This window comes from Schistocerca piceifrons, chromosome 7 (assembly GCF_021461385.2).
Source record: "Schistocerca piceifrons isolate TAMUIC-IGC-003096 chromosome 7, iqSchPice1.1, whole genome shotgun sequence".
In the NCBI taxonomy this organism is placed as follows: Eukaryota; Metazoa; Arthropoda; class Insecta; order Orthoptera; family Acrididae; genus Schistocerca; species Schistocerca piceifrons.
Window position 1 is genome coordinate 311661316 of NC_060144.1, and position 18591 is coordinate 311679906.

Below are 18591 nucleotides of genomic sequence, written 5' to 3' on the forward strand. Positions count from 1 at the left end.
TAAACCATTTTCCTACTTCTTCTTTTGTTATTTCTACTTTTTGTTGAAAGACAGTCTCATTTTGAGCTTTAAAAGACTTGTATCATCCACATACAATACAGCATTAGCTAGGTATTGACAAATCAAACCCGGGATGAAGTGTATATGGAAAGTAATGTAGATGCTAAGTTCTCTAAGTTTTCTACATTGTATAAATTAATTTTTGAGGTGATATTTTCAGAAGCAGCCATTGCTACCACAGCAGACAAGGAAAATAGATGGATAACTGTGAGTGTTGGAAAGTCCTCAGAAATACTTAAGTTTCTCAGTTCTTTTGCTAAAGCATTGCACTAATCCACAGTTCCTTGTGTACTATCACAGTTTTAACTTATACCAGAACAGTAAGCAACAAATCAAAGAGAGGGGTAAAATAACAAAAAGCAAATTTCATAAATGATTATTTCTCTGGTATTGCAGAGAAGTTGTTGCAAAATATTCCAAAAACACATGAAGCACAATAATGATGTTTCCCACAACAGAGCTTGAAGTTAGGAAGGCAGTGCTACAATTAAGAAATATGAAGTCAGCAGTCCTAGATGAAGTTCAGATCAGTCTCTGTTCTGAGAGCGTGCATAGATAGAACAAAAGCCCCACTAACAAACATAACAAATGAATCTTTTAATTCAGTTGTTTCCCAGAGTACCTAAAGCATCACTAGGGAAAGGTAATGTGGAAAGCATTGAAAACAACAGGCCAGTATCAATGCAATCTTCATTCTCAAAACTAATTGAAGCAGTGATGAAAGAGAGGCTGATAAGTTCCATGAGTAAATACATCCTCTTGAACAAAGCACAGTTTGGTTTCTCAAGTGGGACAAGTTCAATATTGGCCACTGCAGAGTTCACTAAAGTGGTATTCGAAACTCTTGATAGGTGTGACTGTGTTACAAGCATTTTCGTCAACTTGTCCAAGACTTCTGGCACTGCTGACCATAAAATACTACTAAGCAAGCTAGAAGTGCTGGGTGTAAGAGGAATAAGTCTTGCTTGAAAAACAGGGAGCAAAAGGTAGAGACAGCTCAAATGTATGGTTAGACATGAAACATATAAACATAGGTGTTCCTCAGGGTAGTATACTGGGTAAATTCTATTCTTAATATTTATGAATGACTTTTCAGACAGTGCAAGACATGGACAAAACGTTCGCTTTGTCAATGATGGCACTGTCATAGTCACTAATAAAACATCAGAACTGCTATTAGAGAAAGCAAATGAAATCCTCAAGGATGTTGACAATTGGGAAGTACATAAAAAATTCAAGTTTAACATAAAGAAAATGAATACTATGTACTTTAGCATAAAGGAAAGAAGCAACTCTGTCATGGATAGGAATAGATCCTAAAATATAGACTGTGTAGCAAACACAGAGATTTTTGGGATGAACACTGATTGTCAGATAGTGTGAATGAATATACAAAAATAGTGGCAAAAGAATGGCATCAGTGTGTTATATTCTTAGTGTGTTAGCATCAGCTTGCACCAGCAAGTGTCTTGTGGGAACACAATATGCCTAAATACACTCAGTTCTTAGCCATGGGATTCTTCTCTGGGGATCAAAGGCACAAAATATGTAGACAGTTTTTAAGCTGCAGGAAAGTGCCATGTGAATAATAACTGTAAGTAGTAGTTGTACTCATTGTGAAGTGTTATTTAAAAAACTGGGCATCCTTACCACACCAAGTGAGTATCTCTACCAGTCTGTGGTTCATATCAGGAAAAATAGTACTAAATACTGCAGTAAAAGTACTATGCATAATCATGGAACAACCGTGAGTTTGGAGTTACATTTATCCAGGAAAAACAAACAACAACTCAAAACAACATTTTATATCAGGAGATAAAATTGTTTAATAAATTGCCAAATGAAACGAAAAAGATTTAAAAGACATCTATTTAAAACAGCAGCTAAAATGTTCTTCACAAGTAATGGATACTACACACTTAAAGAGCAGATGGTAAGACTTCAGAATACTAGGGAAGTCAACAGTCTATAAAAGAGATTGCTTACAAATCACTCATGCGACATCCTAGAATGTTGCTCAAGTGTGTGGGACCTGTACCAGATAGGACTAACAGGGGATATTGAACATATACAGAGAAGGGCAGCATGAATAGTCTCAGGTTTGTTTAATCTGTGGGTGAGTGTCACAGAGATACAGAAGGAACTGAGCTGGCAGACTCTTGAAGACAAACATAAACTATCCCAAGAAAGTCTATTAACAAAGTTTCAAGAACTGGCTTTAAATGATTACCCTAGGGATGTACCACAACCCTCTATGTATCAGTCACATAGAGATCATGAGGATAAGATTAGAACAATTACTGAATGCACAAAGACATTCAAACATTCATTCTTCCAATGTTCCATATGTGAATGGAACAGGAAGAAACCCTAATAACTGATACAATTGGATGTACCCTCTGCCTTGCACCTCATGGTGCTTTGCAATTATAGACATAGATGTAGATTTGGACCTCAGAGTGGCCTGTCTACCCTGGGCATAGCCTTCTGCGCTTTTGTGATTTTCCATACTCAGTTCGTGTCTTATTCTGTATTCCTAAGTTTCTCTTCCCAGCAGAGCCCTCTGTGCTCTATCAGTCTTTCCTTTATCTGGGCTTCAAGCTGCCTAAGCAAGCGACGATTGGCAGGATTGCGATAGCGTTGCCAATCCCTCCTCATGCGCCACTTGGCAACTATCAGCTCCCAGATATCAGGGGGCAGGTCCCTGGCACCAGGCTCGGTGGCTAGCCTGGTGCTTGTCTCTCGAGCACAGGTCTGGAGGACGTTTGTGAAATACTCTACTGCTGTGTCCACCTCCCTCTCATTCTGCATTTGTGGAATGTCCTCCAGGTGTTGTCCTACCAGGGCGGTATATTGTTCCCAGTTAGTTTGATACGTTGTGTTTGCCATCCTCCGGATTGTGTCTTCAACATTGGCACATTCCAGGACAACCGGGCTGTGGTTTGAGTTCAGCTTATAATGGACTGTTGGTGCAGCCCTCCAAGGCAGGCCCCTGCACAAGAAGACATCTAGGATGTCAGGTGCATGGTCGGGGTTGGAGGGGATGTGAGTAGGCTTGTCGGGAGCAATTATTCCCACTTGGGGATTGGTCTCGATACACCTTCTCAATCTCCAACCTCCAGCATTTGTCGTGTTGCGCCCCCAGTCCACATTTTTTGAGTTCAAGTCCCCTGCTATTATGACTCTTTCTCCGATTTCGATCAGGTGTTGAAGGTCCTGCACGCCGAAGTTGATATGCGGGGGTTTATATGCCGATAATATTTTAACTATGTCATTACTGACTTTTAATTCTATGCCGGCCGCCTCGACCGCGGCCAGATTTGGCATTTCGATCGTCCAGTGACAAATCCTCCGCTTCACAAGGACGGCGACTCCTCCGCCTGTGCGGTCTTGCCTGTTGACCCTGTGCACGGAATAATTTCGCACTTTCAATCGATCAGCCAGCTTTAGATGTGTCTCCTGAATGTAGGCTATATCTATGGCATGACAATCTAGAAATGATTGTAACTGTGGGATCTTTGAGGATATGCTGTCTGCATTACATATTAATATTTTGAACTCTCTAGTACCTTTACGTTTCATTACAGAAGAGTGTCATAGCTGCTTCAGCAATTACTAGCATTTTTGTGTATCTATCTTTCGCAGCTCGGACTGCCGCTATGGTTTCTTTCACTTTTTGTATTACTGTTCCCAGGTTTATCCCCACAAACAGCTTCCCCAGTTCTCTGAGTTCTCACAGAAAACTGCCGAGATCACTGTCCGCGCTTGGCCCTGCCTGTGGCTACTCCTGCGCTGGGACTGCAGTATCATTTGCTGTTGTTTCAGTTACCTGTTCCAGAACTGGCAGTGGAGGTGAAGCCTGTATTGTGGGTGGGGGAGGTGTAGATGGGACTGGGGGGAGGGTCGTCTCCTGCACTGTCGCAGGGTGTGCCGCGGACGTAGATTGGATGGTGGGAGCGGGCATAGCTGCTCTGTGTGGTCACATACTCGGGAAATCTCTTGCTCGCACTTCAAAGTTTGGTTGTTGACGAGCCTGAGCATTTGATGTGGCTGTTGCTGCTAGGGCAGTTTTCTGCTGCCTCTGGTTTTGCACCAATCTTTGGTATACTTCACAACCGCGATAGTTTGCTGGCTGAGGGCCTTTGCAGTTGGCACACACCTCTCTGTTGCTTGCACAACTTGGTAAGGTGGGGACCTGCACACTTTACGCATCTCAGCTGCAAGTTGCAGTTGCTGCTCGAGTGATTAAATTTTGACACCTATGACACTGCCCAGGACCTTCCGGTTTATCATACTGTTCTGCAGTTATTTGGTATCTCAGCAGGTATTGCAGTTTGAACACCTGCTGAGCATCCTCATTGTTTTCTAAAACCGCCAAGAAATTTAGCTCCTTCTTCCAGCTGTGACTTTCTTCTACAGTTGGGGGATGGGAGGGGGGGTTGAGAATTGGTGAACCGAGTGTACTATGAATCCTTCCTCTATTAATTCATTTTTTACGTCCTCTTCTTCAGCATCAATGGGTACATGCTTTAGTACTACTCTCAGAGCCTGTTTGGGGTTGATAGAATATGTGTGGAACTCTATTTCCTTCCGTTCAAGTTCCGATTTAACCCTCCTATAATCCTCTACATTTTCCACCTGAATTTTCGTTGTCCTAGGGCAATATACTGCCGTCAATTTCCCCTTTATGGTCGCTTGCAGCTCCTTAAGGAGTAACGGGCTTCCCTTTGTAATATAGGTGATGATTGGCAGTAATCGCTCTTTTCTTTTGCGCCTAACCATCTGCATTTCACATCCTCCGTCCGCGTCTTCATTCTCTAGGGCTGAGAATGAGTTCACGGTTAGTACATTTACTACAACTTGCTTGTGATGTTTGCTTTCCCCCTCTTTTTCTGACTCTCTCCTATCATTTTCCGACTCTCTCCTATCATTTTCCGACTCTGTCCTGTCTAAGTCTATGTAGAATCTACCTGTACCCGAACTGTTGGAACTATCAGAACTATCAGAGCTCTCCTTCTCTTGCACCATTTGCAGACTAGCCTTGTGTGTGTTAGCTGTTTGTGCGGCCCTACTCTGGCTGCGGGTTCTCTGGCGAGAGCCACAGCGGTCTAATTGTGAGGATTCCCTCGATGACTTGTTGAAGCCATATTAGCAGTCAGTCTAGCAATCAGTCAGTTTGTGGTGTCGCCATGGGACACTGGATGGTGTTTAGTTCTCACCTCCACAACTAAGTGGCAGGTATCTGCACCTGAGCCAGTTACTATCCCTCTGCAGATGCAGGTAACCGTGCAGCACAATGGGCCCTGGCCTGCTAATTTCCTAATATCCTATAGGGGAGCGGGGAGGATGCCCCATGGCGCCAAGAAAAGAAATGCGCCCGGCAAGGGAAGCACCAAGAATGGCACCTTGGTTGCGCAAATCCCAGCCGCAGCCTCCGCACTCACCAGTAAACTAGCAAACGGTAACGCTACAACCAAAATATGCACATCTGTTAAGAGCAAACATGACAATTTTGCAGGATACACATGACAATTTCACTTTCTAACTCCAACTTGACAAGGCAAGCAGGAAGGGAGAGACCCCAAGGCAGAACTAAAGCTCACAAGCTACACAATGCGTCTGCTCAGTGCGCCAGTCGCTCCACTAATGGTGTGGTGGATGATCTAATACTGAGTTATATACTTTTTAAATAGTTTTTCTTAATACCCCTGGATGTTGCTATTGTTAACTGTTTTACGTGAATTTCTTCTGGAACCATATAACATTTTGGGTCCTTTTACGTTAACAGTTATTTGATGTTTTATTTAATAAATCATTTATAATTTTATAAGGAAACAACTATCTGAGATTGGTAGACATTTGTCTAAGAATAAACTATACATTAACCTTGGAGTTGACACATGCATGACATATACACATTTCCTTGAAATTTTCAATGAGCTGACCAGTGATCATTCCTCCTGTTTCTTATAATATCATTACATTATTGAAGACTGAACCCCTATTTTCTTACTTACGTTGTCTGCTGCTGGCAGAATAGACTTTGTATTTCCATGGCAAAGCTCCTTTGCGTCAGATTGTGACACTCCCTGGCAAACTAACATTTTTTCAAAACGGTTGAGGGCTTCTCCATTTTTAAGCACTTGCAAAATCATGTTTTTGCCTTCTTGAAAACTTTTTGATTTTCCACAAGATTCTAATAACAGACCACCTGGAATACCAAAGAAGATAGCATATAAAGGAATAGATATGATATTCTTAGTTTCATGGTGGTTTTAAGTGATGCTTAAAAGTGAGTGGATGTGTTAAATTGCTTGTGTTTTTAAACAATGTTATCTTACAGACTATATTTAGTTTTACTTTTTTCTTTTTTTTACTAGATAGGCTCTGTACAACACAAATTTGAAAATAATAGTACAGAATCAGCCACTGAATCACAAAGCAACATCTGGACAATGATAACACTCAAAGATTTATACTTTTTGTTTAGAGCTTTAAATTAGAAGCATATTACTTTTTGCTTTTCTCCATGCATAAAATGCTGTGAAAGTGATTATTTTTCAATACTTCCAATTACTGCCACAATCAAATATTTATGTTCACTGAGTATAAAATGACCTAGCAGTCCATTCCTGTTTTATTTTCTGTCAACTACCATTTTTTGTTTTTGCTCAGAGAATATCTTTACTTATAACGCATCTACCAAAATTGAGAAGTAATTTCTGCAATGAACAATCTGAGTAAATTAGCATTATCTGTAACTCATTGTTAGTGTAGTTGACAGAACCACCCTGTAAAAGCTATTTCTGCTTGTTAATGCACATCTTGAAACAGTGAAAAGTCTGGGATCAATATCCACTGGTTATGAAAAGGACAGATTACTACTCACCATAAAAATGACATACTGAGTTGCAGACAGACACAATGAAAAAACTGTTTGCACATTGCTCTTTTGGACAAACCCTTTAACAGAAAATAAAAAGAAAACATGCACTCATTCACAGAAGTAGGCACACCTTACACGCACACATGACCACTATCTCTGGCTAATAAGGCCAGACAGCAATGCTTGTATTGAAAGAAACCACAATGTGAAGTAGGAAAGGAAAGTTGTATGGCTGCAGCGTACTGGTGGGGCAAGAGAAGAATGCTGTCTGATGGAGCATGCAGGAACTAGTAGGTGGGAGGATAAGGCTGCCAGATGCTGCACTGGAGAATTGAGGAATTTGGAGAGGGGGGGGGGGGGGGGAGGGAAAGAATGGAAAAGGAGAGGAGCAGAGAGAGGAAAAGACTAACAGGTGAATTGCCAGTGACCAGGTGCCAGACCCTTCCTATTCCAGTCACAGGTTCATCCTATTCCATTGAAGCCTGGGCCACTTGTGAATGCAGCCATGTCATATACAAACTCAGCTGCAATCATCACACAGCTTTTTGTCTTTGTGTGTCTTATCAACCAGCCGTCCATCAGGATGAATGGCCACTGTCAAACTGTGGCCAAGACTAAAGTGGACTACCTGTGGCACAACATCCAGCTGAATATAACAGACTTCATTTCAATGACTGCTACACAGCCTGGGCCATCTGAAACCTCCCCTCCACCACCAGCTTTTATGAATTGCGCAGATGGCTGTTATCCTTACAGCAATTTCTCTGCTCCCAAAATTATCACAGCCTCAACCTCCAAAAACCTACTATCCCCAAACCCTTCACCCAACAGTTTCAACACCTCTGTACTACCCACTGCTTCCCATTTCACATCCTCTCATGCACATTGTTCGCTACTCTCTGCCAATGTACCCACCAGTCTTCTACCCTCTCTGCTTACCCCATTTCATGCTCCCCAATCCCCCCTCCCCTCCCCCACAACCTCCTGAAGCTGCACTTGGCAGCCTTGTGCTGCTCCCTGCTAGCTCATGCATGCTCACCTGGTAGAGCTCTTCTCTCCACCAGCCATACCCTGCCTTTCCTGCCCCTTCCCTCCTCCACTCCAGATTGTTGCTTCCGTTCAACACAGCAGCTGCTGTCTGGGCCATGTGGCTGGAGATAGTAGTTATGTGTGCATGAGGTGGGCCTGCTTGTGTGAATGTCTGTGCGTTTGCCTTTCTTTTCTGAAGAAGGCTTTTGCTGAAAGCTAAGTGTGTAACAGTCTTTTTGTTGTGCCTGACTGCAGTTCAACATGTCTTCTTTATGGTGAGCAGCTATCAGTCCTTTTCAAAATGTATAACTTGAGTCTTCCTACATCCCCAAAGGTGAGATATATAGAACAAAATGTGTGAATGGATGAAAGAATGAATTTTATCAATCTTCTTTGTGATTTTACAGCCTTTTGTCTATTTTGTGTCCTCTGTGTAACCATCCCTTGGAAGAGAGAGCCATTTTTTGTCCCCTTGTAAAACAGATATCTGAAGGTAACGAGAAATTTCAAGAAATGCCTAAAAGTAGTTGAAAGATTTCAATAGCACATCTCATAAATATTGTTGGGTTCTTGGTTTCTTATATATTCATCCTGGTAATAATGGAGCCAGAAGGCCCTCTCTTTATTTTCCATCACATTGTGTCTTATTTAAACAAGAGGAAAATAAATTTGAGACCAGTTCAAAAAATAGTGCAACCACAGTAACACACAATTTTTTAGTAGTACAATAAGACTTGCCAGCTTACACTGTGGGCAAAGACAACACTTTCAAATGAAAAAGTGGATATGACTACATAACTGAATTTACTTAATGCTGCAGCCCATGAAGAATTACAGTTCTTTTGCTTTTTAAACACTTTCACGACAGTGTACAACTTGTTATTTAGTGCAAGCACAACTACAGATTCTAAAATTTTGACAAGGTGACTAGGATCAGGCTCAGTGTGCAGTACTTATGGATGAAAGTAACTTTCACATGATGTGTCAGTGCCAAGTTACATAGCTTGATGAAACTTGGACCATCCATAGAAATAACTGCTACAGCATAGTACAGAAGGCAACTGAAGGAAATATAAAATAAGACAAACACGAATGATACTTTTATCCAGACATGATACTTACACTTAAGTACCTGCAACTTGTGATGGGTCCCAGGACATTAAACATATTGGGACATGGTTCTTAATAGTGTGTATAATCACAGCAAAGCATGATCTGCATCATGCTCCCATGCTGGCCACAAGGTTGGTACAGTTAACAACTGCTGGGTGGTGTTAGGTGTATGTGAATGTTCTGCACTCCACCCCCCACCCCCTACCCCCCACCCTCATCCCCCCTCCCCCAGCACAACCCACATGACAGGATTTAAGTAAGGGAAATGAGCAGGCCACTTCATTTACTGACCATCTTCTCATTCCATGAGCTCTATCATGTGTGCTGTTTGATGAAGTCATGCACTGTCATCCACAAAAAAGGAAGTCAGTGCCGAATACACTCATAAAAATGCATACATAGAGAAGGAGTACGGTGCCACAATAATTTGACTGGTGAGTGAGTGGTGTTCAAAGATATGGAGGTCAGTACACCCATGCAGCATTATGTCTTCCCATGCCACATAACTCCTGCACCACCAAAATGATCATGTTTGACAGTGCTGGATGTACCCTCATAAGGCAAGATCCAGGAACACAAACACACACAGGAACATTGTCAAATGTGATATGTTGATCAGGAGGAAGATTGATGCTATGCTGGTACATACCACTTATTTTGTCACCCCAGCATGAAGGGGTGCTTAATATTTTGGTGTACATAGTTCATGTCATCTCACATGCTGAAATTTCATCAGCTGAGTTAGTTCGCCTGAAAGTCCTCTTCCACTTGAATGGTTACAGAAAAAGGAGATCGCACATGTATTGTGCTACTGACCAAACATGAATAGGGTAAGTGATGAAAATAATTAGGTGACACCTAAGTCTACAGCCTTTTTGCTTTATGCATTTCCAACAGAATTTGTCACATTCTGAGGAAACGTGGTGTGATGCATTCTTTGATCACTATTTAAGATTAGGGCCCTTTTAGAGTCTGCAAAGAATGATCTTGGTTTGCATAAGGTGGGTGCCTATTGTCGCCTAGCAGTTGCAGCTTGTCATCAATTGGTCAGGCTACAAGGAGTATACTGAGCGTAAGTGTCAACTGCTTACAATAGTCAAGCATATCTGCTGTTGCAGAATATCACCTTGTCACCAGTCATACTGTGGAATTCAATAACATAGAGATTCGGTGTACACTTCTGTCTGTGGTGATAGTGTTATTAAGGGAGCATTTGAGATTAAATTAGCAACTGACCTCATAAATAGTGATGGAGATTTTTGCTTAAATTGTGCTTGGAATCCTGCTCTCTCTCCCTTGCCAAACAACAGCATGACAGAAATAATTATATTTGATCACCCATTGGTAACTAATATTCATAAAATTAATTAATATTTGTAATATTGGTAATTAATTTTTACTACCAATAATTTCTGAAGATGGTCATCTTTGGTTGAATCATGACACCAGTGTTTACAGTGTATGTTTTGTCTTTTTTAGATTTGCCCCACATACTGAGGTTTTAAAATTTTCTTGCACAGCACTGTCTCACTTTTCATGTGCCTTGAAAATGACAGGGTGTAAGCTCATCAAAACAATGGTGGATATCAAAGATGTCACCTGGGTGCATAACCATAAGTTGTCTGAACAGTTACCATAAGTGTTGCACCAAAAAATTCAATCTCACTGTCACTCCTTAGCTAAGATTTTTTCCTCTGTGCAAGTACAAAGATTTTGTTACAAAAATTGAAATGTGCTCTAGCACTCCACCTGTATGGAGCAGGAGAAAATACTTTGATGCTAAACGTGAAGGAAAGGTAGAAACTTTAAGTAAAGACAAATACAGCAAACATTGATGTACACATATCTTCTAACTAAACATCATAAATTTTGATCAGCTACTGGGAGGTTAAGAGAGAAATATGATTGTACATTAACACAGTGACGGCACACATGCACTTGAGTGGAAACATGTGTGAACATGTCAGAAGCACTTGGGAACTGACTGGGCAGCATGAGTAAAACATCTGCAGCACAGTGGGAAAGGCATGGCACCCGAGGAAAGGTAGAACATTGTATGTTAATGCATCTGCAGCATCCAAAAGGTTATGCAAATGAAATGGATGCTGCATGTCTGGGTTGTAGGCCTATAGTAGGATATTTTGCTAAGGGAAAATTGTAAGGCCACTTGAGTTTTTCTGCTGCTATTTCTCAAATTATAAAAATTCTGTAGGTTTAATTCCTGTCAAGCAATGCCACAGTGACATGTTAATGCAAGCCACTGAACACAAACTGATAACACATGCACAAGCTTCACTTTGAAAACTGAGGACACAGTAAAGGAAGCCAATAAATTCCTGTAAAACAATCGCAATTAATAAATTTTGATTAGATGCAAGAAATTATAAACAGACCCAAAAAATTTCAGAACTGAATTTTCACTGTACGCCAAAATTAATGCCATTTTAAGTGTACAGAAATGTTTGAGAATTCTGTATGTGTTCTCTCTGCAATACATCCTACATTCCTGTAACACAATTAGTCTCAACCTTCACAAGTCCCTGACCTTCACCCACACAGCCCCTTCCTTGATTCCACTTCCAGCACTCCCATAGTATTCTATTCCTCCAACACACCAACCAGTCTTTTTCCCCTCTTCTACTTCTCTCCTTTACCACTCCTCCCTTCCCCCCTCCTCCCACTGTAAACCACCCAACTGTACCTAGCAGCCCTACCTTGTCCCCACCATGCCCTGGCATGCTCCCACAAGCAGAACTACACCTTCCCTCACCCCTGCACTGATGTCCCTTCCAACACCAGCCTCCCCCTTACCATCCACACCAGTACAATCCTTTTCCCATTAACTGTACTTTCAGTCCACAGCAGCCAAAGACAGTGGTAATGTGTGTGTGAGTTGTGCTTGTGTGAATATGTATGAGTTTTATACTTTCAAAGAAGGCCTTTTGGCTGAAAGCTAAAGTGTATTGCAGTCTTTTTGTTGTCCCTGTCTGTTACTCAGCATCTTACCTATATGGTGAGTTGCAATCTATCCTCTTCATAATAGCTTTGAAGACCACATAACCCTATATTTGACATGTATCACACAAAATGCACAGAGTATACTGAAAATTGTCGTAACCACCATGTTGTGCATGCAGTGGTAGTACTGCTATCACATACAATGATCTCCTAGAGTCTGTGTGGATTTCATATTATCTGCAGGAACTGAATGTAGATCTTGAGTTGCGGAACTTCTCCAGTTTATTTTATTTATTTGTCCATGAGACTTTGTTGATACACATAATGTACATAAGATGTCGGACATTTTATGCGAGCGCAGGTTTTCTCTGCAAATTTCATATATGAAGTCTTCACGGGTTGTCAGTCGAGTAGCATCGTCTTCTCATAGCAACGTTTCGATGGAATGTGTCTGCATCATCTTCAGGCGAAGTGTCGGGACGTTGTCGTTCACGGGCTTATATCTCTGCTGGACTGCTCTCTGCTTCCCGCAGCCGGCCATTCACATGCCCGCAGAATCGTCCAATGCGCCTGTATCGGCTGGTGGTGGTGTGTGTGTGTGTGTGTGTGGGGGGGGGGGGGGGGGGGGGGGGGGGACGCGTGGAGTCCCGGTGACCATCTCTGTCTGGTTCATCCGTGACCCTTGGTGGAACGGAACGTTCTTCTCTGATTTTCCTGATTGCAGGCTCCCAGCCTGTATCAAAATACTCCATTTTGGCAGAGGTTAGTTATAGAATGATGTACATTGAGATCCATTTTTTGCCTTGTGTTGTGAGTGTATACATCTTTCATTTTTGAGGAAGAGTGCAGGATTTTCAGTCACATACTGCTGTAGGAATACTATGCTTTCATATATATGAAGGCAGAGAAGTGGGAGGATTTACAGTTTCCTGAAGAGTGACTTGTGAGATTTTCTGTGTTTGGCACCTTCTATGATTCTTACGATTCTTTTTTTTTTTTTTTTTTTGCATTGTAAATAGCTTGATGTGCTACAAGAAGCTCCCCAGAATATGACTCCATACTTCAACATTGGTTAGGCACTTGCATAGCACATACATTTTAGGCAGTTTTTACTACAGCAGCTTTCAACAATCCTCATCACATAGCAGGATGTGTTCAACTTTTTTCTGGTAATGTTAATACAAGTTCCCCACCTGACATTATCCTGCAACAACAGCCTGAGAAACTTTGTCAGGTCAACTCTATTTACAGCATTCTTTGTCAATTGGGTATTTACAGTTTTGTTTGACATTATGGAAGTTGATTGCTACAGTTTTTCCTTTATTTATGATTAACTTGTTGTATGTGAACCATTCTGCTATGCTATCAATTACCTTTGTTATGTTTTCTTGTAGTAGGTTTCCTGATTTTACAGCAATGAGAAAGCTTGTGTTGTCAGCAAACTGGTAAGTATTTTAACACTGCATGTTTGTTTGCAGGTCTTTTACATATTGGAGGAACAGCACTGGTCCCAGTACTGATCCTTGCGGAACACCATATTTCGTGTCTTGGTAATCTGAGTATTGGTTTGTGATTTTGTTGCAGTCAGTGTCTTGTATTCCACTGTTTGTTTCAATTTGCAAAGGTATGACTTGACCTAGTCATTACGTGTGCCTCTAATGCCTACTGGATTTAATTTTGTGCGAGTGCTTCATGATCTAGTAATATCAAATGCTTTTGACAAGTCAAGGCGTACACCAGTGATACAATCACCACTGTCCACTTTCTGCTAAATTTCACTTAGGAATTCATAGATGGCACTGTTGGTTGAGTGGTTCTTCCTAAACCCGAATTGTGCTGTGGATAGGATTTGATATTTTTCCACGAAGGCTGTAAGTATTTTATGGAAGACTTTCTCCAGAATTTTTGACAAGCCAGACAATTTGGCAATTGGCCTGTAGTTGCTAATTTCTTATGTGTTTCCTCTTTTGTAGATTGGTTTCAATTTTGCAATTTTTAGACAAGATGCCAGTGAACTATTGCATAAATATGTTAGCAGTTTTACAATGTGTTCACTACATCTTTTTATTATTTTATTAGTTCTAAACTTCAATAAGTCATTCATACCCTGGGTCACCAAGATACTTTTAACCTTTCCTATACACTCCACACAATGTTCATAAATCAGCCATAATACACACATAAAACAAATTTTGCATCACCTCAATTCCGAGAGTTCTGGAACCTGTACAGAAAATTGGAATAGAGATCAACATAAACAACATTTCCGCCATTTTTATTGTTTATGAAAACCACACATTGCATGTTGTACCACCATGCTGCGAGACCTTCAGAGGTGGTGGTCCAGATTGCTGTACATGCCGGTACTTCTAATACCCAGTAGCACATCCTCTTGTATTGATGCATCCTGTATTTGTCGTGGCATACTATCCACAAGTTCATCAAAGCACTGTTGGTCCAGTCTGTCCCACTCCTCTATGGCGATCCAGTGTGGATCCCTCAGAGTGGGTGGTGGGTCACATTGTCCATAAACAGCCCTTTTCACAGGCATGTTCGATAGGGTTCATATCTGGACAATATGCTGACCACTCTAGTCAAACAATGTCACCATCCTGAAGGAAGTCATTCACAAGATGTGCACGATGGGGTGAGAATTGTAATCCATGAAGATATGGTTGCACTATTGATCGGAGGATGGCATTCACATATCGTACAGCCATTATGGTGCCTTCCATGACCACCAGTGGTCTATGTTGGCCCCACATAATGCCACCCTAAAGCAGCAGGGGACTTCCACCTTTCTGCACTCACTGGACAGTGTGTCTAAGGCGTTCAGCCTGACCAGGTTGCCTCCAAGGATGTCTCCAACGATTGTCTGGTTGAAGGCATATGCAACACCCATTGGTGAAGAGAACATGATGCCAATCCTGAGAGATCCATTCAGCATGTTGTTGGCCCCATCTGTGCTACATTGCATGGTGTCATGGTTGCACAGATGGACCTCGCCATGGACGTTGGGAGTGAAGTTGCACACCATTTGGCCTATTGCACAAAGTTAAGAGTCTTAACATGACATCCTGTGGCTGCATGAAAAGCATTATTCAACATGGTGGCATTGTTGTCAGGGTTCCTCCAAGCCATAATCTCTAGGTGTAAAATAGTCACCTATTCAGATCTCCAAACAGGAGCTACTCAAGAGAATGTTTCATCAGGAAAAAAAAAAAAAAAACTAACATTTTGCCAGTCAGAGATCTCTCTATGAGGCAGGTAAGTTAGAAAGCTATTGTTACAAGGCCATTTCAGTCAGTCATATGCACTGTTGTCCCTCCAACTACTGAAAGCCTGCTGTCCCACTTTAGGAACTACACATTAATCTAGCTTCTCCACAGATGTACCCCAATCATAGTTGTATGTATGGTACAGCTATCTGTATCACTGAAAGATGCAGGCCTCCCACCATGGTAAAGAGAATGGTTTTTGGGTAGGTCAGGATAGAGGGATGCCAGAACAAATCATCTGGTCTGTAACAGGAACTATCAGACTACAGTAACTAAACTCATAATATTTCATATGCAACATCATGCTCTGAAACGACGGACGTCCCACCTGAGATCATTGGCACCCCTCGTAAAGTGGTGTTGTGTCACCTACTCAACCTTCAGAAAATCCTAATCAATCCCTATGCCACTCCCAATCCCTAATGCTTTCCACAAGGATCATACCCCTGTGGAGAACCCAGGTGTAAGACCCAGCCAATCCACCCATCCACCACCTCCTGTTCAAGTCCTTTCACAGGCTTATCCTACCCCATCAGAGGCCAGGCCCCGTCTATTATGATAGGATAGGTACTATGATAAGAGTAGATTGCTGCTGAATGGCAGAAAGGCACAAAGAATAGACTGTCACATGCTGTGCTTTTCGCCAAAGCCTTCTTCAGAAGGGAAATAAAACACACACAGCGACACAAATATGCACACCTCATGCACACATGACAATAATTTTTGGCTGCTCCAGCCAGAATGCAATTGTATTGAACAGGAGAAGCAATCTGGGAAGATGGAGGGATAGCAGGCTACAGTTGGTGGAAGAGATGTGACAGGGATTGAATGGTGGCAAGAAAAGACTGCCAGGTGAAGGTTAAATGGCCGGGGGAGATGGTGATGGGGAGGGGGGGGGGGGAGGGAGAGGGAGCATGAGGAATGGAAAAAGAGAGGAGTGGAGAAGGGAAAAAGACCAGTGGTTGCATTGGCACGAAGCAGTGCACATTAAGGGCACAGGGACATGAATTGGAGGACGTGATACAACAGAGGGGGTGGAAACTGACGGGTGGAGGGTATGGAGATAGTAGGTTATCATAGGTTGGTGCTAGGATGATTTAAGGAGCAGAGAATGTGTTGTAATGATAACTTCCATCTGAGCAGTTCGGAAAATCTGGTGGTGGAGGGGAGGAACCAATGGCCCAGTCTGTGAAGCAGCTTAAGTTTAGCTGCATGTTGTGCCACAGGGTGGTCCACCTCAATCTTGGCCACAGTTTGGCAGTGGACAACTGGCTGGTAGTCAAATCAATATAAAAATCTGTGCAATGACTGTGGTAAAGCTGATTTATGACACGCTGCTTTCACAGGTGGCTTGGCCCCTGATGGGGTGAGATGAATTATGGTTACACTTCACATATACAAAAAGGGCGACAGAGGAACACCAGATAACTATAGACCAATATCAGTTGTCCCTATACTGGCCAAAATTGTAGAGAGCTGCTCACACACACAGATTTACATGTATTTTGAGGGCACTAAATTACTTAATGACAGCCAGTTTGGATTTAGAACTAATCAGTCAACCATAAAAGCTATTGAAAGTCTGATAACTGAAATCCACAATCCTTTTGAAAGGAAACTGACCACCTGTGCAACACTAATATACTTAATCAAAGCATTTGATTCAGTATCACATGAGATAATTGTTAACAAATTAGAATATTATGGTATTGCAGACAAACCACTTAATTTGATTAAGTCGTATATAAATAACAGACAACAGTTAGTGTATGTGAATAATGAAAGGTCAGATCTAATGAAAATTAAGAGAGGAATTCCACAGGGCTCCGTCCTTGGACACTTCCTCTTTATTATCTATGTCAGGGGTTCCCAACAAAATTTTCTCGAGGACCCTCTCATTGAGGTACCTTGTCATATCACAGTATCAAGTAACTAAAAAAGCCAAATTAAGAGTCTTTTTATATGTTTTCTATTTCATTATTGAAAAAATATTGAGCTGAAAACTTTTTCAGTTTAGCCGTCATTGTTATTGTTAAATGTTTGATTATTGCTCAAAATCTTTGTCTTCAAATCTGGGTGTTTAGCATAACAAACTCCTTAAAAAATAAAAATTGAGTATGAACTGAAAATTACAGGAAAAAATTAAAACTGAGTGTATTGGTCTTACACTTGAGATTGCATTGAGTAGACATGCGTGAAAAATAAGAAAACACTAATTTCATACAAGGTATTATTTATTTGGGAAAAAAAATACAGTTACAACAGAGTATTCAGTCTAGAACCACACGACCACTACGGTCGCAGGTTCGAATCCTGCCTCAGGCATGGATGTGTGTGATGTCCTTAGGTTAGTTAGGTTTAAGTAGTTCTAAGTTCTAGGGGGCTGATGGCCTCAGAAGTTAAGTCCCATAGTGCTCAGAGCCATTTGAACCATTTTGAACAACAGTGTACTCCATCAGTATACAGTTAGGTTTAATTTTCAGTTCTTAATGAGATGAGTTCAATCTGACCTTTGAGTCCATTATTTCTGAAATATTAGGTTCCAAACTTGAAACTTTCACTCTGAAATCTGACCGCACGTCAAGCCGATTCCTATATTTGTTTCTCATGAAACACATGGAAGAAAATGCTTGCTCACACCAATACGTGGTTGCAAATAGAAGGATCTTTTCCATTGCCTTATCTCCAAGTATCTTGTAGTCCTTGCATGCTGATGCCCAGAAGTCTGTAATTTTTTGACCAATGAAGATGTTTATCATCGTACCACAGCTGGACAGATCCACAAGTTGATCTTGCTCTTCTTCAGTGTGGTCTTGGATTTTGTCTATTTCTTCACAGCTGAAGGGATTTTGAATCTATCTGTCATCAGGGTCAGGTTCAGGGAAACACTCTCTAAAAGTGGTGGCTAGACTGCATAGATGCTTGGCTACAGTGATCTTGATCTGGTCAGGCAAACTCTCCTCTGATGACTCCAAGAATTGTTTTAAAGTAGAAAAGTTAGTGACTTGTTTTCTTTCCTTGACACTCAGATCTGACACTTTTTGACCATAGCACTTATCTTATCCTCAACTTTGAACATGTCTACATTTTTCCTTTTAACTCAAGTTTAACACATTCAAGTGTTCAAACACATCAGCTAAGTACGCAACTGAGCAAAGCCAAGAGAAGTTAGTGAGAAAATCCGCATACTTTGTGTCAAGAAGCTAGACACGAACCTCGTCTCTAAGTTCAAAAAATCTTGACATGATCCTACCTCAAGAAAGCCAT

General features: G+C 41.4%; 1 protein-coding gene across 1 annotated transcript in view; it reads right to left on the bottom strand.

The window, feature by feature from the left end:
* The window catches only part of LOC124805100 (thymidine phosphorylase-like), a 176625-nt gene that overhangs the window by 25986 nt on the left and 132048 nt on the right, over positions 1-18591 (bottom strand). The window contains exon 8 of the mRNA XM_047265543.1: positions 6078-6271. Within this exon, the coding sequence (XP_047121499.1) occupies positions 6078-6271 (194 nt within the window). The remainder of the gene's footprint in view (positions 1-6077; positions 6272-18591) is intronic.